A 24659-nucleotide genomic window follows, 5' to 3' on the forward strand; every position below is an offset into this window, starting at 1 on the left:
CTCCTCCATGCCCATCATCCACTTTCCCCTCTCCCCCCCCCCCCCCCCACAACCCTCAGTCTGTTCTCAGTCCTTAAGAGTCTCTTATGGTTTGCCTCCCTCCCTCTCTGTAACTTTTTTCCCCCTTCCCCTTCCCCATGGGCTTCTGTTAAGTTTCTCAAGATCCACATATGAGTGAAAACATATGGTATGTGTCTTTCTCTGTCTAACTTATTTCACTTAGCATACCCTCCATTTCCATCCAAGTCACTGCGAATGGCCAGATTTCATTCTTTATCATTGCCAAGTAGTATTCCATTGTATATATAAACCACATCTTATTTATCCATTTGTCTGTTGATGGACATTTAGGCTCTTTCCATAATTTGGCTATTGTTGAAAATGCTGCTATAAACATGGGGGTACATGTGCCCCTATGCATCAGCACTCCTGTGTCCCTTGGGTAAATTCCTAGCAGTGCTATTGCTGGGTCATAGGGTAGTTCTATTTTTAATTTTTTGAGGAACCTCCACAATATTTTCCAGAGTGACTGCACCTGTTTGCATTCCCACCAGCAGTGCAAGTGGATTCCTGTTTCTCCACACCCTCGCCATACTCTACAGTCTCTGGATTTGTTCATTTTAGCCACTTAACTGGCATGAGGTGTGGTTTTGATTTGTATTTACCTGATGATGAGTGACATTGAACATCTTTTCATGTGTCTGTTGCCATCTGGATGTCTTCTTTGGAAAAGTGTCTATTCATGTCTTCTGACCATATCTTCATTGGATTATTTGTTTTTCGGGTGCGGAGTTTGGTGAGTTCTTTATAGATTTTAGATACTAGCCCTTTATCCAATATGTCATTTGCAAATATCTTTTCCCATTCCGTCAGTTGCCTTTTAGTTTTGTTGATTGTTTCCTTTGAAGTGCAAAAGCTTTTTATCTTGATGAGGTCCCAGTAGTTCATTTTTGCTTTTAATTCCCTTGCCTTTGGAGATGTGTCAAGTAAGAAACTGCTGTGGCTGAGGTCAGAGAGGTTTTTTCCTGCTTTCTCCTCTAGGTTTTGATGGTTTCCTGTCTCACATTCAGGTCCTTCATCCATTTTGAGTTTGTTTTTGTGAATGGGGTAAGAAAGTGGTCTAGTTTCATCCTTCTGCATGTTACTGTCCAGTTCTCCCAGCACCGTTTGTTAAAGAGACTGTCTTTTTTCCATTGGATACTCTTTCCTGCTTTGTCAAAGATTAGTTGGCCATACATTTGTGGGTCCAATTCTGGGGTCTCTATTCTATTCCATTGGTCTGCGTGTCTGTTTTTGTGCCAATACCTTACTGTCTTGATGATTACAGCTTTGTAGAACAGGCTAAAGTCTGGGATTGTGATACCTCCCACTTTGGTTTTCTTCTTCAATATTACTTTGGCTATTCAGAGTCTTGTGGTTCCATACAGATTTTAGGATTATTTGTTCTAGCTTTGAGAAAAATGCTAGTGCAATTTTGATTGGGATTGCATTGAATGTGTAGATTTCTTTGGGTAGCATTGACATTTTAACAATATTTATTCTTCCAATCCTTGAGCATGGAATATTTTCCCACTTCTTTGTATCTTCTTCAATTTCCTTCATAAGCTTTCTATAGTTTTCAGCATACAGATCTTTTATGTCTTTGGTTACATTTATTCCTAGGTATTTTATGGCTTGGTGCAGTTGTGAATGGGACCAGTTTCTTTATTTCTCTTTTTATTGCTTCATTATTCATGTATAAAAATGCAACTGATTTCTGTACATTAATTTTGTACCCTGTGACTTTGCTGAATTCATGTATCACTTCTAGCAGACTTTAGGTGGAGTCTGTCAAGTTTTCCATGTAGGGTATCATGTCATCTCTGAAAAGTGAAAGTTTGACTTCATCTTTGCCAATTTAGATGCCTTTGATTTCATTTTGTTGTCTGATTGCTGATGCTAGGACTTCCAACACTATGTTAAACAACAGTGGTGAGAGTATACCACGTCTTCTTTATCCATTCATCCATTGATGGACATTTGGGCTCCTTCCATACTTTGGCTATTGTTGCTAGTGCTGCTATAAACATTGGGGTGCACGTGCCCCTTCAAAACGGCATACCCGTATCCCTTGGGTAAATACCTCATAGTGCAATTGCTGGGTCGTAGGGTAGTTCTATTTTTAATTTTTTGAGGAACCTCCACACTCTTTTCCAGAGTGACTGTACCAGTTTGCATTGCCACCAGCAGTGCCAAAGAGATCCTCTTTCTCCTACGTGTCTGACTCTTGAGTTCACCTCAGGTCATGATCTAATGGTTCCTCAGATCAAGCCCTATGTTGGGCTCTGCACTGACAGCAGGGAGCCTGCTTGGGACTCTCTCTCTCTCCCTGTACCTCTGCCCCTCCCCTGCTAGTGCTCTTTCTCTCTCTCAAAATATATAAACTTAACAAAAATAAAAAATACTTTAAAAACATTCCTATTTTCCTTTGATAAACAGAAAATGAAACATAGCCCCATTAGGTTTACACTGTAGATGAATCTTTTAGTGACTTAGAAGAGAATAGAATTTAATTAACCATGGCTGTTTATTCATCGTATAGAAACACTGGTTTGATCCTTTGAAGTCACATAAGCAGCATTTATTTGGGGACACTCTTTTTTGTAATGGCTAAAGTAACTAAAAGTATGGTTTTTAATCAAAAGTTATCTGAGGTCTTTACTGACAAGAAATAATAATAAAACTGTTTATTTTACACTATAGCACTTAACAGTGTTCCAGACACTGTCTTAAGTGATTTACATGCATTAAATCGTTTAATCATTGCAATCCGCTATGAATTATTCCCATTTTCCAATGAGGACATGGAGATATGGAGACTAAGTACCAGGATTTGACACCAAACCATTTGGCGTGAGTTCAAGTGCGTAACCGAACTGCTCTGCTAGTTGTTTCTCTGTGACATATATTTGGACATGAAGTTGAAATCCACATACACATATTCCTAGAAAACAGCCTGGCCCAGTGTATGGGGAAGATAGTGTATTATTCAGTGACAACGGAGAGAAGCCTGTGTAAATTTTTTTTTTCCTTGACTATGATTCCATTATCTTGTAACTCTCAGGTTTCAGAGCTGCGAGTGTTAGATTATCAGAAATCCAGCTTTGGGGGGTGCCTGGGTGGCTCAGTCGGTTAAGCATCTGACTTCGGCTCAGGTCGTGATCTCACGGCTCATGAGTTCAAGCTCTGCATTGGGGTCTGTGCTGACGGCTTAGAGCCTGGAGCCTGCTTCGGATTATGTGACTCCCTTTCTCTCTGCCCCTCCTGCACTCGTGCTCTCTCTGTCCCTCTCCCTCTTTCTCTCTCAAAAATAAATGAATGTTAAAAAAATAGAGAAATCCAGCTTTGGGTCTAATTTTTGTTTGTTTGCACTGGCCAGGAGTCCTCCAGGCAAGAAATGGAAGTAAGTGTGGGTAGATGGGCACTGTGGCAAACTGATGCAATTTTGACCAGACCAAAAGTAGCATCTCCTACTCGGTGACAGTCAGCTGTTTTCACATGGACCCATTGCCACCCAATCTTGTGATTGTTAAACAGAGGCTGAGATCATGTTCTTATCTGAAGTTTCTCAAATTTGAATTGAGTTAAATAATTTCAAACATTAAATCAATTGCAACAAAATCTATCTATATATAGATATAGATATAGGTATATAGATATATAGTTAAAACAGTGTAACCTAAAGAGATAACATCTCTGGGCTGACTCTATTACGTGGGCCATTGGTCTGTAAGGAAGAAGCCATGATAGCTTCAGTACAGAGTGACCTGTGTAATGTGATGACTTACCACCTATGGGGGATGTTCCAGAAGCTCACCTTAACCACTTGCTCTCTTTCTGTCCACACAACCAAGGAACTATTTCTTTTCCCTCCAACTCACCTTATACTACTTGGCATAAGCTTTCTTTGGGTATAGACTCTGAGTATACTGTTAGATGTGTTGAAGATCTACCTTTGGTTTTATTTCCTTATGAGGAGGGTCTGTTGTTACTACCATTTTACTTTCTCCATAGATCGTACGTTGTGCACATATCACAGCTTGGCTTAGTCCTCTTCTGACCCATTATCATCCATCATGAGTGTGTGTCACCTTTTAGCAAAACACCAAATCAGTCACTAGGGAAAATCATCTTATTCTACAAATATGGTTCCTTCGGGGGAAGCCACTCTTCAGAGATCAACCACCCACCTAGATGGTTTCTTTGTGTATTGGGCTTAAAAATGTAACTTAAAGGACTGAAGGACAAATACATGTCTGGAAGAAAAGCCTTTTTAAAAGGGGTGTGTGTGGGCTGGGGCGGGGGGAGGTAGAAGAAACAAAGTCAAAGTGTTGATAAGGTTATTGATTCACGGTTTGATCCAAGACAGGTAGTGCAGGACCAGGTCTCTTGTGATACTGACCTGTGAGATGATATAGAAACCCCTAGGAAAGGAGATAATCATAGGGGCTCCTGGGTGGCTCAGTTGGTTGAGCGTCTTTGGCTCTGTTTATGATCTTGCAGTTTGTGAGTTCAAGCCCCACATCAGGCTCTGTGCTGACAGCTCAGAGCCTGGAGCTTGCTTTGGATTCTTTGTCTCCCTCTCTCTCTGCCCCTCCCCTGCTTGCACTCTGTCTTTTTATCTCTCAAAAATAAATAAACATTAAAATTTTTTTAAAAAAAGGAAAAGAAAAGGAGATCATTGTAGAGGACTGCTTTTTCTACCCATAATCTCTGGTATCTCCTATTCCCAAGAACACTCCTCCTAGACTGGTGACAGTCCTGGGTCTGTCCCTCACCCTTTTAAAGGCCATTCATTAATTCATTCATTCAACCAGTAGTTTTTGATCATTGTTACATTTTAGGCAGTGTTGCAGGTGGTGAGAACCCAGAGTGAACCAACACCTATCTGAACTCTCAGCCAGGATATATCAGTATGGAAGTTCTTACATCTTTGTTCCTTGTTAACACAGGAGGAGCCTCTAGCCCTAAGTACCAGCTGTAAACCTTGACAAAGCTGACTCAATTCATGGTGTGTTACAATGGGAACATTTCAGTGGAGACTAGACTGCCTCGTATTCAAAACTGGAGTAAGGGTACCTAACTTACGAAGCTACTATGAGATCTCAATGATATAAAGTGTGAAAAAATTTAGTGCACAGCGTAGAATATGATGCTTTTGTTTTTAGTACTATGCAAATTATTTATATTGATATTTTGGATAATGGACTATTCTGTCTACTTTAAGCCAGAACTTTGAAAGCACCTTACAGAAACTTGCCAGGAAAATTGCTGAACTACTATTCTGCACCCCCGCCTTATTTTTCAGGATGGAAATCATCCTGTTGTAATGATGCGTCAGCTTAAGGCTTGTCAGCTTCTGGAAAGACAATGCCATCAGCTTGGGCCTAGATACAGGTCACCTCTATCATTTCCCAGAAAGGAATATCTTTAAAAAAAATCAATCTCAAAATATCTGGTGTTACTGAAAGTCTGCTTCTTTCTTCCTAGAAGAGGATGCTTTGGGTATCAGGATTTTCCCTGAATCTTATGATGATGATGATGACGATTATGATTATTATTATTTTCATCCTTTCCTTCTTCATAAGGAAAAAAAAAAGCAAACTCTCTTAGGCCAATCTTTTTTTTTTTTTTCAATGTGTATTTCAACCCCAGGAGGAATTCCAAGCTTCCTGTTCATCAGCAGAAGATACTAATATAAAATGAAGAAGATGGAAATTTATTCTCCCCTCACCAGCAGTTTGGGGAATGAAACTTAAATTATATGTCAAAACATTTATTTTCTTGTATGTGGTATTTGGTAAATGGCTAAAAGACCCTAGGGGAGAGTGAACGGAGAGCTTTCAGAAGGGTATAGAAAATGAGTTATTAGTGTGGTATTCCTGTGTCAGAAAAAAACAAAACAAAACACTGGCTTGTGTCACTGTTTGTGAATCCTTGTGTGGTTGAAAACATTTCCAAGGTCAAGTTTCTAAACGTATGACTTGAAAACAGTGATTTCGCTACTCTTCCAATTACCCTGTTCCACTAAAGAGTCCTGGCATTCTCTCGACTGCACTCCTTTGTGAACATAGTTGATCTTGGATTTTTCTGTCGCTTTTGGATGAGCCATCAGCTCCCCTAATTTTTTTTTTCTTTTGCTGAGCAATATTGTTCCCGAGCTCTTTTGTTAAGTCACAATAAACTAGACAAGCAACCAGCAGGCCCTTGACACAAAGTCATTTATTGATCTGAAAACCGTGCTGTGCCTACCTCACCTTAAAACCCTGTAGGATACAACTCCAATGCCTCAAAAACAGCCAAAGCATTAACACCCAAACACTCGCCATCCTTGTTTTCGGTGCGCATTTGACGTGGTGACAAAAGAGAATCCTGCCTTATTAAGGTAACAATTACTAATTTTTTAGTTATGGTGACCTTTTACATCCAACATCTTGCAGGTCTCTCTGGAAGTTAAATACTTTGCCTCCTTGTCCCCCTCACAGGTGCATAAACACAAATCAGGCCAGTGTTGCGACGTTAGGGTTGGTGTTGCAAATTTACAAAACTCTGTCTTGCTCTTTAAATTGTGTCATAATGAAAGGGCATTTTAGGAGAAGAGGGGTGAAGAACTGTTTGTCAAAAAGACTTGTGTGAGTTGGGGCGCCTGGGTGGCTCAGTAGCTTAAGTGTCCAACTTCGGCCAGGTCGTGATCTCGTGGTTCATGAGTTCCAGCCCTGGGGAGCCTGCTTCGGATTCTGTGTCCCCCTGTCTTTCTGCACCCCGCCCCGCACTTGCCTTCTGTCTCTCTCTTTCCGTCTCAAAAATAAACAAACTTAAAAAATTTTTTAAAAAGAGTTATGTGAGTTACAATGCGTAAAGTTTTGTATGTGAGTGGATAAAAGCAGAAGTTTTTGTTATGAATTTACTCATTCACTCACTCACTCTTTCAGTGTCTAATATGAGCCATAAAGTGTCACCTGTCCAGTGCTCATCTGTCCAGTTCTGAGCAAAATCATTCAGTTCTCTATTATGTTGGTACTGACAGTCCGTTGGGATAAAACACAATCATCTTATAAACAAATGAATTAACCTACAGATTGTGCCCAGTACAATGAAGGACATTAGGAACATCTATTGATAGAGACTAATGGAGGGGAGAGAGAATCCAGCTTCTATACAGTCTGGAAGATGGTCAGATATCTCAGTAGGATGAAACAGCAGTTACAACAGTCCTGAGGCAGCGTAGCTGGAGTATAGTGAGGGAGCAGGAGGGTCACATGAGCTTTGATATAAAATTGTTCAAAAGTTCTACATAATACATGGTCCGGTCATGTTATCTGTCCCTTATTATTTCACACATCTCCTTATAAATTGCTCTTTGGTCTCTATTCGATGTCCTTGCTAAGTTCTCAAACTTACCCTTTACCTGCCTTTAAGTCTTTGCTCAAAGTAGGATGCCATTTCCCTTTCATCATCATGCTAAGCAAAAAAAACAAAAACAGAAAAAAAAAAGAGGAAAATGTTTCCATTTGTATGAGATTCTAGAAAAAACAGATGCATCCATAAAATTCATCAGGAAGCAGATGAGTGGTTGCTGGGGCCTAGGAGCTGCGGGGAGAGGTGACCCTAAAGGGGCATGAGGGGTTCTGGGGGTGGGAATAAAGGGGTTCCATATCTTGATTGTTATTCTACAGTGACTATATTTGCAAAATTCATCAAACAGGACACTGAAATGGGCATTTATTATGTGTACATTATACTTCAATAAAGTTGATTAAAAAGTTATAAAGTAAGAAAAAAAAAAAAGAACAGTTTTTAAGAAGTTCAAATTTGTCTTCTCTGTCATCTCTCCCTGACTCAGACATAAGCTTTCCTTCTACCATCACGTTATGCGCCATAGGTTTTGGTGCTTGTGACAAGCACACCATGTACAGCCTTTAATGAGCATCTCAGTGTTAGGCTGGCTGTTTCTCCTTGGGCTCACATATTCCCTTAGGAGAGAATCTGTGTCTCATTTGTCTTTTTCTCCCCCCCCCCCCCAAAGCATTTACCTCACTCAGGACTCATAAAAGGACCTCACTGAGCACTTGTTAAATCAATAGCACTATTTTCATATTTACATCCTGCCTGGTGCCCGAAAAGGATGAACAGGAAACAACATTGATTTCCAGAGGTTGATGAATGAATGGAGACTTCTTGGCACTGGAGCCCACATCCTGGCTCCATGTGTAAAAATTGGGGGCAAAATGGGTTTTCGACCTACCTCCTTCACACCTATACTTGCTTATTGATTTAGTGAAATGCTTGTGATAGTTTCTCTGTTCTCCAATAGGAAAGTGCTGTACAGACCCTCTCTGCATTTTCCTTCTTAATGGTCCATCATTTCTCTGTAGAGAGGCCAGCGGTAGAATCAGTGTTGGCAAGCCGCAGAGAAGTGGACACGACAGTGTAATAGGAAGGCAGCTATTATGTCCCATTATTACCTCGAGTGAAGGAAAATCGAAGGAGCATAGTGGTCTATCGCATAACTGCCACTCTTGGGCTCTTATAGGGAAAGCTCTGTAAATCAGCCCTCCTGTGCAGATTCTCGAGAAGCCTTTTCTCCCCTTCCCGCGTCCCCTCTCCCTATGCAATTTTGCGTGTTCTCAACTGGCCGGTTCCCTGGAATATTAGCTTTTCAAAATATGACACAGAAGTTCACCAATTCCTTCCAACTCATAACACTTTAAAATTGCAACTCCAAATTATTTCTGTAAAAATAGCTGATTTTTATGACTCCTAGGGGATTTCTTATTTTAATCTGAAACCTTCAGAAATGGTTCAGTTTTGTGGAAATGATGGGGGAATGTCTGCTCTTAGCAGTTTTTGTGTTCAAGGGCAAATCAACCTCTGTGCTTGCTAACTCTAATTTTCCAAGGGTTATGAGACTTTAATTTGATTCTTTATCCAGTGTGCATAAAATGTTCACTGGAATTTGCATAATACATTTATTGTATAATCACTCTTCACATTGGCTACCTGCTTCCTCAAATGAACATTGCTTTTTTAAGGGGATATATTAATGTAGGGCCAATTTGAACTTTGTAACTAAACAGAATTAGGTCTATCTCTGAAGGACAAACATAAAGGAGAGAGAGAGAGAAGGAGGGCATGTACTTGTTCTGAAATTGGCTATTAAATAAAAATAGCCCCGATCCTGCATTTCCAAATATTAATTTTGCAAATACAAGCAAGGAAAAGACTGCTGTCTTTAAAAACATTGAGATTTATTACGTGAAGAAGGGAATACACTTGTCTGGTTTGGCTCTTAGAATGCAGTTAAGGCAGTGGATTACATCAGGGTGCCTGGTTTCAGCACAATCTAAGAAGGTGAGGGAGTTGGAGAGAGAGAGGATGCCTTAGGCACTAGGCCAGGAGCTTTGAATTCATTCATTGCCCAGAGCCAATATATAATTAAGGCAATATTATTATTACCCCTAATTTTGGTTTAGTGTTCTGTGCCTTTGGACTCCTTGCTCTCAAACCAGAAGAGATAAGATTTGAACCTAGACTGTATGATGCTGGCATAATTGTCCTTCAGTCACACCGAACAGTTCTCTCTGTTAAATACAGTTGTCCAGTGTCAGCCACCTTGGGGACTGTGTTTTTCTTAACATCAGCACTGTCCAGTGGAGCCTGAAGAGCGCTTGGCACAGGACTGTACAGATATTGGCAGACCAGATAGAGGTTGGAAGAGATGACTTGAAGATCCCCATCTTCCCTGTAATTTTACAAGGAGAGGAGGTGCAGTCCAGACCTGAGGAGTGGCCCGTTGGAGACTAGGGTGTCTCAGTCTTTAATGTGCATATAATCACCTGGAGATCTTGTCAAAATGTAGAGGCTGATTGAGTAGATCGGCAGTGGGCAAACGACGCTGAATTTCCGCCAGCTCTCAAGTGATGTCATTGCTGCCCGTCCACAGACCACAGGTAGAGTAAGAAAAGCCTTTGTGATCTCCGCTTACAGTGCCATTTCCCTAGTGAACCAGGTCCTGACCTTAGTTAGGACATTGTACTTAACCATCCAGGTCGCAGTTCTCTAAAGTTCATTTAACCAGCATGTCCTAGGATCATTGAAATCCCATTGTCTTTAGGCAGCTACAACTCTTCAAGCGAGTTCTGTCTCTAAGAGAGGAGACCTGAGTTGTAAGTTATGGATCACCAGCTATGAAAGGGACACAGAAGAGTTGGTACCATCAGTCAGAATACCAGTTTTCATATTACAGTAAAATTTCCTGGGGGAAAACATATCTTTCATTGTTGAGAAAAAAAAAAAACAACTCACTTTCAACTTCTAAATAAATGAGCAGTCATGAGTATAATGGCTTGACCATTCAAATTCTTGGCATCCTTTCTGAATCACAGATCTGAAATTGTGCCTCATAAGGTACCGATGTATTTCCAAAATTCCTTTGAGATGAGTCCAGCCTAATTGCAATGAGAAGGAAAGTGGGCTTCCTACTCCTGTGTTTCGGGAGGGCATTGTTTGAATTTGATTTACCTGGCTTCTGGTATCTTTGGTTTGCAGTGCATTTAGGGTGTTTCTTTGAAGTAACTTTCAAAGAAGCAAAAAACGCAGGAAAAGTCACTAACGACTAGGAGGCTTTAAGAGTATCGCTTGTTCTGATTTTATTAATTTTAAAAATCTTTCAAGATGTTGGCATAAAATCAGTTTTGCAAATCAGTTGGCTAAGGCATTATGTAAAGCTCAGAAATCTTTAAGAAAGAGCTAGGCAATTGGATGCTGAAAATAATAGATTAACGGGATCATAACAATCCATATATATTGACCAGGAAAGGTAGCCACATGCATTAGTAAGAGGGAAAAAAAAAGGCAGATTATAAAACTGCATAATCTGATACCACTTGGGTTAAAAATAAAGAAAAAAAGTAAATGAACAGTTTGTTTATTTTTGAGCTGTGGCGTCATGGCTAATTTCTTTCCATATTGACTGAAATTTCCTCAATAAAATTATATAACTTTTAAAATTAGAAGAAAATAACACTACTATTTATTTATTTATTTATTTATTTATTTATTTATTTTTGCGGGGGGAATGGACAGTTGGGGAGCCATTTACAAAATCTTAACTACAAATATTTTTCATTTCATGATTTTTGATAGCAAGAATAATTTTTATTACCCTATAAATCCCTAAGTGCTTCTAATGCATATAATAGTAAGAGCTCAAGAATTATTTTTGGTGGCTATTTCAAGTTAGAACATCAGAAGGAATCATAAGAAAGTTTCTCAGGAAGGTAGACCATAGCACTAAGGTCTAGGCAGAAAGGGATTTACATTTATTTCAATGAATACTATTTTGTTTGGCTTGATTTTTATTTTTTATTTATTTATTTATTTATTTATTTATTTCCCCATGCATTCTGTTACTCTCATTTATATATATATATACCTAAGTCTCTTTATTTTTAAAATTTGAATACAAAACTAGAATTGTAATTTGTTACATCAGGTGGGATGAAAAGAAGTAATTTGAGGTCTAACAGGATGTAAAAGACACCATTTCTCATGGTGATAGGGACAGTACTTATGGACATTTACTTAAAATATTTGGAATAAAGCCTATAACCACATGACTGAAGACTGCATCCAGTAAAATATGGGTATAAATTAGAAAATGCATGACTTTTATTAAACAGAAGCTTCCTGAGGGTTTCAAAGTGAGTTTTGTCAAAGGTTTGGGAGGAGGAAATCATACATGGAGACTTTCCCAGGAAAGTAAGAATGGTTAAAGGAACACCGGGCTTTGTGCAGAAATTTACATGAAGTGACAAGTTGGTGGAGTGAATATCTAGATGTCGAGTGTAACAAAAACAGACTTGTAGATAATACATGTTTATCTTAAAGACAGTTGACCTGTATATAGGGTTCACTTACTCTTCCTTCCTTTTTGCACTAAGCTACCTAATACATCTTTCTGGATGGTTCTGCTACAATATCTGTCCTCTAAAGATGAATGGCTGTGGGTCACGTGATGTCTCTGTTGTAGAAGGATGTAAAAGACTACCCACATGCTTCTTAGGACATTAGCTGGAGCCATTGAAAGTGTGCATTGAAACACCTCGGGGTTGTGGGTTGGGGGCATGGGATTGTCCTCCCATGGATTCTCCGACAATCATCTCTGCTCTTCTGATGGAGGAATAGTCTATAGTTCCACATGTCCATAGGACCAGAGCAAGGAGAGGGAGGGCAGGATGGGCACTCAGGAATGAAATCATAGTTAGTTTTGCCTATCCTACTGTGCACTGGGATTGTAGAGCTATAATTAGAGTGTTCAGTTACAGCTTGCTTCCATCATAGTTACAAACTCAGTGGAATTATTTTACCAGTACCCTGGCTGGCTCCCGCAGCTATACTGCAATACACATTTGTACCTCCCGCTGTTGTTGACCGCAGAGACACATAGGACCAATGGTTCAGACAAGATGTGTATTTTCTGTGTATCCTTGAACACTGCCTCTTAGCAAAGGAAGACTTTGCAAGATGATTCACAGAGGTTAATCTGCCCATTTGCAGCCAAGCAGACTGCTTCCTTAATCTCTGCAATATTATAATAAAATAATGGTTGGTCTAGTCGAAGACCTTGGCAAATCAGTGAGTTTCTTTAATCTTAATAAAGCATAGCGATCTCTTTAAGCCCATAAATGATGATCCTGATCTTAATTTTGACTTTATTCAGTATAAAGAAGCAATTTCTCTTGTTTAAAAATCAGTTGAATGGGATGAGTTGGGAAGTGAGTTTTGGGATTTGAATTTGTGTTTGGTTTAATAAGACTTTTTGTGCAACATAAATGGGATGAGAAAGTGTCCCATTTTTAAGTGGCATACTACTAAGTACTTTGCTCCCTAAATTTGTCAGTCTTCATAATTGTTCTATTCTGCTGGGAAAGGCCATGTGGGACCTAATTTCTTTTCCCGGTGCTCCCTTTTGTCATTTGTGCACAAAATGTACTGAGCTTGCCCCCACCTGGAAGAAATATTTGCCATGTTCGAATACTAGCATTTTTCTTTCACTTTTTATGTGGTGCCAATCCCTCTCCATAATTCATTTGTATTTAACTTAATTCATTTCTGCTGTGCACAAAAATGCCCAACAGAGAGGTAGAATAATACATACATAGATAAATTTAGAATGTGGGTAATTTTACCATCATGCAACTCATTGAAGGACTTTGGGCGTGTTGAATCAGGCATTGAGCTCCAAGAGCAGAATTGTAGATGCAAAACCACGTATACTATATTGAAAGAAAACATGGCATTTTTCATTTGCTCACCTAACATAACCCTCTGTGTGTAAGAAGACTCTCTATGATATTTAAATTTCCTTATCTACCCGACTAGACCGTTGAACTGCCTGAGGGGAGGGACCTCATTAGAGTGTCTTCGTTTTCTCTGCAGCATCTAGCGAGCTATCTCTCTTGCACATAGTAGACGTTTAGTAAATTAAGTAACAGGAAAGTCACATCATGATTCAAAAATGTTCCTCATAACGGTAAATCCTGCTCCAAACACTGATGTCTCATTTTGGTGTTTCTGGCACTGGGATATCAGAATGTTTAGGTAATTAAGCTCAAACATCAGGGGAATGTAGTGAAGCAATCTGTTTACTGTATAAAGGACACCATTTCCCTTCTTATTTACCTCTATTTGCTAAATATCTGAGGGCCACAGCCCTTTGCAGAGAAAGTGCACATCGTGCTTTTTTTTCTGTGTAAAAATCATTCCAAATTACTTTCTGAAGATGTTTCAAAGCATAGGTGATTTCAGATTTTGATGACTTAGATTTTCTTTCCCTCAAAATAAGCATTCTTGTTGCTGGCTTTTGCATTCTAGCAGGGCTTATCTTTTGCCTTTGTTTTCACACATCTGAGTTTGGCCAAATGGCTATTATGGTTCCTCCATAGAACCCTTGCTTCATTATACAATTGCTGCAAAGAAGATACTGAAGTAATGACCGGGGTCTCTGGTTAGTTTGGTATCATAAGTATACAAGTCGTCAAGAATTCATCACTGCTACCCTGCTACCCTTCTCTGATCACATAATGCAGAGACTTAGGAAGCACGATAAAAGGAAAGGCATTCAGCCATCACTCAACATTTTACAGATGCAGGAGCACTTAGCAGAAATGCAGAGGCAAGGAGGTAGCCTAGACTCCACGGGACCTGTAGGAAGCCTGCAAAGCATTCCTCCCTTCCTGCTGCTCACCTTCCCTACCTGAGGCTCAGGTTTTCTGCTCTGAGCTCAGACACGACAGCTGCAGATTATTGTTAAGTCTAAACAGAAGGAGGGGGAATTTATGGGAGGGCAACTCTTAAACATTTTCACTGTCAAATTTGAGTAGGACTTCACTTGAACGTGTAATGCCTAGACACGTTCCTAGATTCTTACTCCGTTTACAAATCGCATTTGACTCGCAGCTGGATCATCTCTGAAAGACGTTGGGTGTTACATCCAGCCATCTGTGTTTCAAGTGGGCTTTCATGACAGCCATTCTGAAGAGGAAGGGCAATGCAAACGTTGCGAAATGTGGCGTAGGGTTCACTCTGAGAGCAAATCTCCCTCAGCTGGCGAGATGCCACCGTGGGTCCGAACCAGGAGTTCTGGTTTGAACATTGCCCTCCCCCTACCCTAGAAAGTACAATCCCGGTGTTGGTAGATAGGTAAGCAGTTGCAATAGAAACTTCAAAGAGCCGGCAGCACCGGAGAAGTACAAATAGGCTGTTGAAGACGGTCCAGAGACTTTTGACGCCGTTCAGATGGGTTGCCACACAGCGGTCTGGTTGAATGGCAAAGGTCACAGAGAAGTCGCCTACAAATGCCCTGAAGGAAATGAAACCGGAGCCCTCTGGGCCAATCCGTTGTTCTAGAACTCAGTCACAATTTCTAAGAGTGTGCATAAACATTTTTTTTTCTTTTTTTTCTCTTATGTCACCGGGCTTGCAGAGCGATAAAAATAGTAAACCTTTTAAATTAACACACCAAGTTTAAAGCATTTCAGGAAAGCATTGATTCTATCTGCCAGTGGAATGAGTGCGTTTGGCGAGTGACCTAATTAGTATGGAGCTGGTTCTTTCTCACTGCTCTGCTTCCCGCTAATTGCAGAACTGCTGGCCTTCTCCCCCCCGACAAGGAAGAGAAACAAGCACAGGGGTGTGTGGAGAAAACAGCCACGTTCAGCTTTAGTTCATTTGAACCTGTTGCCAAGCTTAATTATGTAATTGAGGGAGCGAGACTGGTCTACTTGCAGTCGCTTGGGCTGGAGTTTCCGATGGTGACCATTCACCAGTGTTTCCTCGAGGATGTCAGCGGTTACCGCAAAGCGTTATTAGCTGGAGCTGATCTCCTCACCCTGCCCCTCTCCAGATGCAGGTGCGGGGGTCCCAGGCTTGATGACTTGTCAGTAAGGAAAGCAAATTGAAACCCAATTGAAGTTGCTTTCTTTTGTAGGAAATGCGTCATGATTCTCTAGGAGCAGCTTTGCGTTTGATTTTGTTCTTCTGGTCGCACGGAGTATGTGCCGTCAGGAATGCGATGCGTATTTCTACAGTCGGAGTGTTTTCCGGGATTGCTTGAGACATTTTTACCTCTGAACTTTTCATTTTAATTCATTAAATTGAGTAGATATGTGTGGAAAACACATAGCTCAGTGAAGTATTTCCTATCTGGTGGCTTATTCTTTCTTTATAACTTTGTGTCACGGGATCTGGGCACCCCTATTGTCGTGGACTCTTCTGTAGAGGAGGTGTTTTTTTACAAAGACACCACTGTGTCTCCTTGTGGGCAAGATGGCTCTACAAACACATTCTTCTAAAAGTTCACTCATTCCCTCCCTGATTCAGAGAAAGCTCAGGTGTCTCATACCCTCACAGAGATTTCTCCTGTTTAGATTGGAGCTGAGTCCCGGAGATCAGCATTGTGATTTTGTCATATCGTGTGTAATGTGTTGGGCTGGAAGGAAGGGGAGGAAGCTAGAGGAGAAGCCACGCTGGAACCAAGGTGCGGAGTCCTGAAAACCACGGCTGCCTGGCTGGGTGGGAGCATGGCCGAGCCAGACTGGGACCACTTGGCATTATATTGTTCTTTATAGTCAAAATGTATCAATAGACATTTCAATCGGTTAATTCCCCCTGTAGTCCGTGAAGTGTTAGCATCTTTTACACATGCTTTTAATTCACTTAAACAAATATTTATGAAGCACACGCTATGTGTTAAGTACAGTCCCAATGACTGGCTACGTATAATAAATAACGATTAGCCAAGAGTGATCTTTTTTATTTCTTCCTTCAAGTTGCAATGAGTAAAGGGAAGGATCCCTCTTTTATTTAATGTTTATTGATTTCTTTTGAGAGAGAGAGAGAGAGTGAGCAGAGGAAGAGCAAAGAGAGACAGAGACAGAGGATCTCCAGCAGGCTCTGCACTGCCAGTACAGAGCCCATCATGGGGCTCGAACTCACAAACCATGAGACCATGACCTGAGCCGAAACCAAGAGTTGGACCTGAGCCACCCAGGTGCCCCAAAGATCCCTCTTTTAGTAAAGGCAGCACTTCACATATGTTCTAGATTCTCTCACTCCATCACTTTTCAGGAACATTATTCTATAAATTATCCTCTTGCCCTCCGGAAGTTTCGATCTTTTGCTTTCTGTTTGATCATTCCTATCCCGATTTGAAATTACCAAGAACAGTCCCATAGTGGGTGCAACAAATAAGTATTTGTTGAATGCCTTGAATGAATACTCTGTAGTTCCCTGGCTTCCCACTAAAATCAGCTGAGGAACACACATATACACGTACACACATGCACCATTGTGTGTGTGTGTGTGTGTGTGTGTGTGTGTGTGTGTGTGTGTATAAACACCTGGGCCATATTACCAAAGATATTGATTTACTTTCCTGGGGGTGAGAAATGGACACTAGTATTTTTTTTTTATCTCTCAAGGTGGTTCTAGTGTGCAGCTAAGGTTAAAAGCCTTGGTATCTCCTATCTTAAACCAAAACAGCTCGTTTGACATTGTATCACCCTCTCGCTGACCATCTCTTAATTCTCCTTCCTAGCAAGATAACAAGGAGACCTGCAAACACTCTCTCCCCCTCTCCCTCTTTGCTGTTATTCTTTAACTACCCAACAGGCTTCAGTCCCTACCACTTGCCTGAAGCAAATCACGATCATGACACCCACGTTCCTAAGCACACTGGACATTTGCAAGCCCTCATCTTGCTTACACCGTCAGTGACACATGACAGCTGATTTCTCTCTCCTTCTTGGAACAGCTTCTTCCCTTGGCCTTGAGACATCCTCTTCCCTTTTCATTCCCTTCTCCCTCTCTGATTCTCCTTTGCAATCTCTTGTTCCCACCTGACACCTAAATGCCGAAGTTGTTCAAGCTCCAAACTCGGGTCCTTGGTTTCTACTTACGCTAGGCGTTTTTGTCTCTTTCCGTCTCTATAAATCACATCTTTATGCCGTTGACCTCCCAATTTGTATCCCCAATCCTGTCCTCTTTTCTGAGCACTAGCCTAATATATCCAACTGCTCTCTGACATTTTTACTTAGATGTCTCACAGACATTTCTGACTCAACCGATATTGTAATTTTCCCTCCCCCCTGTTGGATGCTCTTCCGGGCCCCCCACTTCAGTAAATCACATCTCCACCCACCCAGTGGCTTATGCCAAAAAAATCAGTAGTAATCCTTGTCGTCTATATCTCCCCTACTTCCAACCCGGCCAAGCTATCATCAAGTCCTGCTAATTCTGCCTCCAAAATATAACTCAAATCATCCATTTCATCCCCTCCGTTTTATCGCCAGCCGCCATTTGTCTGGGTTGCTGTAATAGCCCCTAACTCTTCTCCCGATGACACTCTTGCTGTCCACCTTCCCCACAACAACTCGATCTTCAGCCAGGATATTTTAAGAAATGCAAATCATTTTGTGCCACTGCTTCCCTAAGACTTTCAATAATGAACACTCAGTAGTCAGATTCTGTATTATATGCTTTCATTTCTTTCAAGACAGTTCTGCCGTTTGGTAATTGTAGATTCATTTGTGTGGCTATTTGTTTCCTGTTCATCTGTCAACTCTAAAAATGCACAAGGGTGAGAAGTAGGACCATTCTTTTTAACTGCTGTGTTCATGTGTCTGGCAAAGTGCCTGAAATAGAATTTCGTTTTTTAATTAAAATTTTTAACTTTATTTATTTATTTTGACATAGGTAAATAGAGAGAGAGAGAGAGAGAGAGAGAGTGCCTATGAGCAGGGGAGGGGCAGAGAGAGAAAAGAGAGAAAGAATCTCTTGAGCTTTCAAATTTTGAGATATTCTTAGGGCAGCTGACATTACAGCTAGGCTAAAGCCCCAGACTCTATACTGTTAGCACAGAGCCCAATGTCGGGCTTGACCCCATGAACCGTGAGATTATGACCTGAGCTGACATCAAGAGTCAGATGCCCAACCCACTGAGCCACCCAGGCACCCCAGAATTTCATTATTGAATGAAAGAATGAGCATGTGAATCGATAAGGACAACTGACCAAAGCATGTAGTGGAAGGGGGTGCCTTGTCAAATTTCACTTAGCCCGTTCTACTGGAAATTCAACCATTAATAAATGTACAGACTAAATGAACTGCATTGAATCCACTTGTGGAACTGCTTTGTTCTGTGTCCTAACTTCAAAATCAAGGAATTTTCAAGAATTGTGTCCTCTTCCCGGTAGGCTTCAGGGGCTACTCTAAAGAATGTGCAAAGTGGGGTTATAAAGTAGTTCATTGTGTGGTGCATTTGGGAAGGGCTTATGATGACTTCACTTCAAATCCTGGACCTGGCAATGAGGCAGCTTGAAATTAGTGGGTATTTGTGCCGTTTGGCTTGAGCCTCTGTTTCTTCATGTATCATGAATAGGCACGAGGCCAGTGATACATGAAGTTATCATTTCACCAGTTATCAACATGTCAACCACCCAGCACGACACATTGATACATAAGAGATAATATCTACACTTTAGTTTTACCTTCTGCTCCCCTGACCCTACTTCTTGACTTAATTTGTTCTTTTCTCCCCCTTTCTCTTTCTGCTTTTATTTTCCCCTATCTGACTCATCTTAGTGGGTGGCAAGACTCCTATTTCTCACATAGTTTGAATTTTGTGGGAAGAGAAGAATTAGCAGTACTTACAGAGCGGGCTTCCCTTTGGATTAGAAACACAAACTTCGCAGCTTCTCTGCCCAGCTTTTCAAGAGCATTTTATGGTACACTGCTGTGTAACAAGTTCATTTTAGGATACCATGCTGGGAGGGAGAAAAAGAAGCAGGGATTCGAGGGGAGAAAATTAAAAAGTTAATTAAAAGAAACAACTTGGTAATTGAATTCCCTTGCGCTCTTCTTTGGTGATGGCGAGGTGGGTCCCAGAGCATGGTTACTAGGCTTGCTCACCTCCAAACTTCTGGGGAACAAGCATGAGAGTGCAGAGCAAATCCGTGACTGACAGATAAGAGGATACATATGATGGGCTTGTTAGACATGCCAGGTACAGCTGCCCTCATACTCATGCTTGAGCTTTCTAATTTTGAGATGTTCTTAGGGCAGCTGACATTACAGTTAGGCTAAAGCCCCAGACTAATATCAGCTAGTTTATGGTCCTACAGAATCGCCTTTCCATTGATTCTGTTTCATTGATTCTAGCTATTCCCCTGGCCTCACTCTGTATATGCACTTACACAGGCACAAGGGCAGAGAACAGTAGAGGGAACTCCTGTGCCTTTTTCAGATTATACTTCAGTAACAAATAAGTGACACCAGTCACTGTTTAAATTATTTTTAAAGAAGCTTGAGGGGCTCCTGGGTGGCTCAGTCGGTTAAGCGTCCAACTTCGGCCAGGTCATGATCTCATGGTTCATGAGTTCGAGCCCCACATTGGGTTCTGTGCTGACAGCTCAGAGCCCTGGAGCCTGCTTCCGATTCTGTGTCTCCCTCTCTCTCTGCCCTCCCCGAATCATGCTCTGTCTCTCTCTCAAAAAATGAATAAACATTAAAAAATATTTAAAAAAAAGAAGCTTGACTATTTAATTATTCAATCACACATCACTTAAGAGTGAAAAAGTCTTAGTTAAGATGTCATCGAGGGGCACCTGGGTGGCTCAGTCAGTTAAGTGTCTGACTCTTAATTTGGGCTCAGGTCATGATCTTGCAGTTTGTGGGTTCAAGCCCCACATCAGACTCTGTGCTGACAGTGTGGAGCCTGCTTGGGATTCTCTCTCTCCCTTTCTCTCTCTGTCCCTCCCCCGCTTGCTTGTTCTCTCTCTTTCTCAAAATAAATAAATTTAAATAAAAAGATGTTGTCATCAAGTGAGACAAAGTTCTGTGGTGAGTTAGCATGGGCTTACGTATCAGCTGGAACTGGGTTGAGACCCTAACTTGCATTCACAACCTTCATTCATTCACACAGTCAACATACATTTATTATATAAAATGTCTACTGGGTGCCAGGCACTGTAGAGGTTGTGAGTAATCACTTGAATAAACTGATCTATAGAGGCTTTTTATTAACATGAGCTTTTTTGAGGTTTCGAAAATTGACTTCAGACATGACTTTTCTATTGTTTTCAGCATTTTGTGCTCCTCATCCTTGCCGCAAATTCATTGAAGAGGGTCATGGTTAAATAATGTATTACCTTACTCGTCCGATTAGCCCAAATCAGATGGCTGACTGCATACCCAATCTCCAGAAAATAAGAGACTTACAATTTTACATTTAATGGTATTGTGGTATCTCTCCTGACATATGAAGGCCAATGGCTTGAGAGCCTTTCTGGTTATTCCAGAAGTTACGAATGAAAGTGTGGCCACAAACACACCGTCCCCCTGTATGATAGAGATGCAGTACTAACAAGGGGTATTGTACTTTCACAGGGTACGGTTTTGTGGATTTTGACAGTCCTGCAGCCGCACAGAAAGCAGTAGCGTCTCTCAAGGCAAATGGCGTGCAGGCACAGATGGCCAAGGTAAGATTGGCATTTAGATTTTGTTTTCTTTTGTGATCGTCTATTTCTCCACGGCTGTGAGCTGAATCAGAACTGGAGTTTGCAATGATTCGAATTACATTTAGTTGTTAGGGAAGGCAAGGCGCCTTATAATAGGTTTGGTTTGGAAAATCCTGGCTGGTTTATTTCATTGTTTCTTTGTGTATACTTATTAATATGCTCTTTTGTTATGGTGACCTCATTAGCACATTAAGGGCACTTGTAAAGTGCTCTGTTTTGCCTGAAAAAGGAAGCGTGTGCGCGCGTGTGTGTGTGTGTGTGTGTGTGTGTCTAGGGCTTTCATCAGTGAAGAGTTTGGGAGTAGTATAATTCTCAGCAAGTTGTCATTGGTAAACTGTGCTAAAAAATTATTTACTGTTATGTTGGGGACAGCTGATGGCTGAATCATGAGATTATCTGGTCTATGCAAGGAAATGAGTTCAGTTAAAGCATACATTGTCTGGGGGGGGGGGGGGGGGGTGCCTGGGCGGCTCAGTTGGTTGAGCCTCCAATTGGCTCTGGTCATGATCTCACGGTTCCTGAGTTTGAGCCCCGCATGGGGCTATGTGCTCACAGCTCAGAGCCTGGAGCCTGCTTCAGATTGTGTCTCCCTCTCCCTCTCTGCCCTCCCCTGCTTGCATTCTGTCTTTCTCTCAAAAATAAACATTTTTTTAAAAAAGCATACATTGTCTGTATTGTTAGAATTTCACTTTGACCTTTATGTATAGCTTTACTAGATAATAATTTCCTAGATATTAATAAATTTCAATACACATTCGTTGTTTTGTAAAACAGTAGTCTGGAGCTTTCTCTCTGGAATCATAATGCATGTTTATACTCAAGAAAATAAATACGATCATTTTAAGTAGTTTTGAATTCTAATTGCAGTGGTGATTACAAGAATATTATACATGTATGTTAAAATGTCATAGAACTATACACGCATATCGATGTCAGTTTTCTGGTTTTGATATTTTGCTGTAATTATGTAAGATAAACTTGGAGGGAACTGGGTAAAGAGTGAATGGGATCTCCATATAATATCTTTACACTTTGATGTAAATCTATGATTATTTTCAAATAAAAAGTTTAAGAAAATTATTTATAGCATATAGATGCTTGTTACGTATTTGCTTCCAATTAATGGTCATTTTGGATTTATTCACATGCACCTAAAATTTTTAAATAATTTTTTGATTACTGCTATTGAATTAATTTGTCTCTGTATTTTCAAAAGTCAGCTAAAAAAAACCAACAGATCATGAAATTCAGACCTAATGCATTTGGGCCACATTCATGTATGGGGCCAATTCATGTAGTTACCATTAACCATCCCCATAAGACCAAGTCATCAAATTTTCGCTCCTATGATCTTGTTATGACTGCTAACATCCCCTTATAATATTTTTCAGTTTCAACCTGAGATAACCAGAGGTAGGGTATATGGTTTTCTTTGTCTTCAGATATCTTTTAGTATGCTGATACCACTCATATCTGTTAATCTTTGGTTGTAGGTCACTTTCCACATAGATTATGTTGGTGGACTCATAGCCCTCTTACAACACATTAGTTGTTTTTCAAGGCTATATAAATTGGAATTTGAATTCTTTCTGCTGTGTAATGTATTCCTCATCAAGAGTGTGCCTGGAGCTTCCAATTTGCTCATGAACTAAGATGGATGAAATCAATATTTGTAATTAATAAGGGAAATATATACATGTCTTGGTTTAAGGGGTACTTGGCAAAGAGTTAAGTTACCTGGCAACTTAAGCAAGCAATCTAATACACAGGAAACAAGTGGTAAAATATAGTTGCTGGAGACAGGCAGATAGACTGAAAGGCAACTGACAAGAAAATCATTATAAAAATGCTTATGAAGAAAATGTTATTGGAGTATCTTTGATTTATTTTGTTGATGGACTAACAAGTTTTGGAAATGTTGTGGGAAAAATATATATAAATATATGTGTAGTGTTACTTGTTGGATAAAAATCCCTATCCTCTTGCACAACAGGCAAAGAAAGTTGGCATTGATTTTATAATTACTGAAGAGCCATCATGGCTATTTTCCCTTTGTTTCTGAGCATTCTGGTACACAAGGAATCTCTGTCTCTATCTCACTCTCTCTTACACATATGTACACCAATCACTGACCTCTTACCTAAATAGGAGGCTATCAAAGGGAATATATTTTAAAGAGCTTCTAAAAAGTTATTCATTATAGCCAGCGTTTTTACCCTCAACCTGTCCCCAATGTTCACTGTACAATGTTCAATGTAAGGAGATTCCAATCAGAATGCTTAAAAACACTTATTTTATTTCTGGAGTTGCTGAAAGATTTCTCCCTTATCAATTATGCTGTCTGTGGAGTAAATTCTTATTCCTCTATTTTTCTCTCAGACTTTGAATCTAAAGCCCAGAGCCTTAGATCCACATCTGCGTACTAGAAAACTTTCAGCAGTAAATGGCTCTGTAATTTAACTACCCAGAAGCAAATAAATAGCCTCCCTTTGACAATGAAATGGAACAAGCTTGACCACCTGTATTAGCAGATTTCTCACTGAGCTATTGGATTTCATGGCCTTTTTTTTTCCCTTTGTCCTGGTGATAACTATAATTTATTATCATATAAACCTGCAGTCCGCAGGGTGTGTGAAACTTGCACTATATTTTTTGCCATTTAAGTATCTACTGAATCGCCTCCTGCATCCTTGTTCCTATCAATATCCTACCATGCAGGTTGTGGTGCTACATTTTAAAGACTCTAGGATTTTAAAGCAAAAAGACTACAAATAATCTAGGTTCCCAGTAGCAACCTGGAGTGTTCACAAAGCTGTCCAAGGGAATCGCTCTAGCTAACTTATTCCAGTGTGTGCATATGAAAAATTCAACTGATTTGTCAACTAAGAAGAATCAAACAATAAATCATCCAGTAAGTGGTAATTGATTAATAATGTATAGCCATTAACACAAACTAACATTTTCTGTATACTTGCTGTTCTGTCAAAAAGAGTTTTTAGGGATCAAAGAAAATGTTCCTTTGAAGAGAGCAGATTTAGAATATTCTAGTAATACATAGTGGTTGAGTGTAGGTTAGGAGAGAGATAAACTTGGCCTTGAATTTTGGCTCTGATACCACCTGAATGTGTGGCCTTGGCTAAATAATTTAAATATCTCTGAAACTCTCTAATAATAATACTTAACATTATTGAACTAAGGATGCCTGTCAGAATTAATTAAAAAAATACACAAAGAATTTAGCATAGTGCTTAGATTACACTAAGAATTCAATAAATGTTAATTATTCAATGAATGTTGTTATTCATTAAATTCAAATTTGTTACTGAACCTTCTATGAATTCTAATGTTTGCTTTAAGTGGTATGTCATTATAAAACAGTTTTTTGAGAAATAAAATAAATAACATCAGCAAACATTTTTATTACCTGCTAAGTATCAGGCACTGTGCTAGGTGTTGGAGAATCAAGTTGAATAAAACTTCTTTCTTATTCTGGATTTTTAACATTTAGTCCTTCTCCTGGGATTGCTGCTGGATTGCCCTGGA

At 40.1% G+C, this 24659-nt stretch overlaps 1 protein-coding gene across 9 annotated transcripts in view; it reads left to right on the plus strand.

The window, feature by feature from the left end:
* Window positions 1-24659, plus strand: part of RBMS3 (RNA binding motif single stranded interacting protein 3) — a 708926-nt gene that overhangs the window by 263792 nt on the left and 420475 nt on the right. For all 9 annotated transcript variants that reach the window (XM_049629878.1, XM_049629869.1, XM_049629873.1 and 6 more), the window contains one exon: window positions 20986-21077. In XM_049629878.1, the coding sequence (XP_049485835.1) occupies window positions 20986-21077 (92 nt within the window). The remainder of the gene's footprint in view (window positions 1-20985; window positions 21078-24659) is intronic.

Source organism: Panthera uncia, chromosome C2 (genome assembly GCF_023721935.1).
Source record: "Panthera uncia isolate 11264 chromosome C2, Puncia_PCG_1.0, whole genome shotgun sequence".
In the NCBI taxonomy this organism is placed as follows: Eukaryota; Metazoa; Chordata; class Mammalia; order Carnivora; family Felidae; genus Panthera; species Panthera uncia.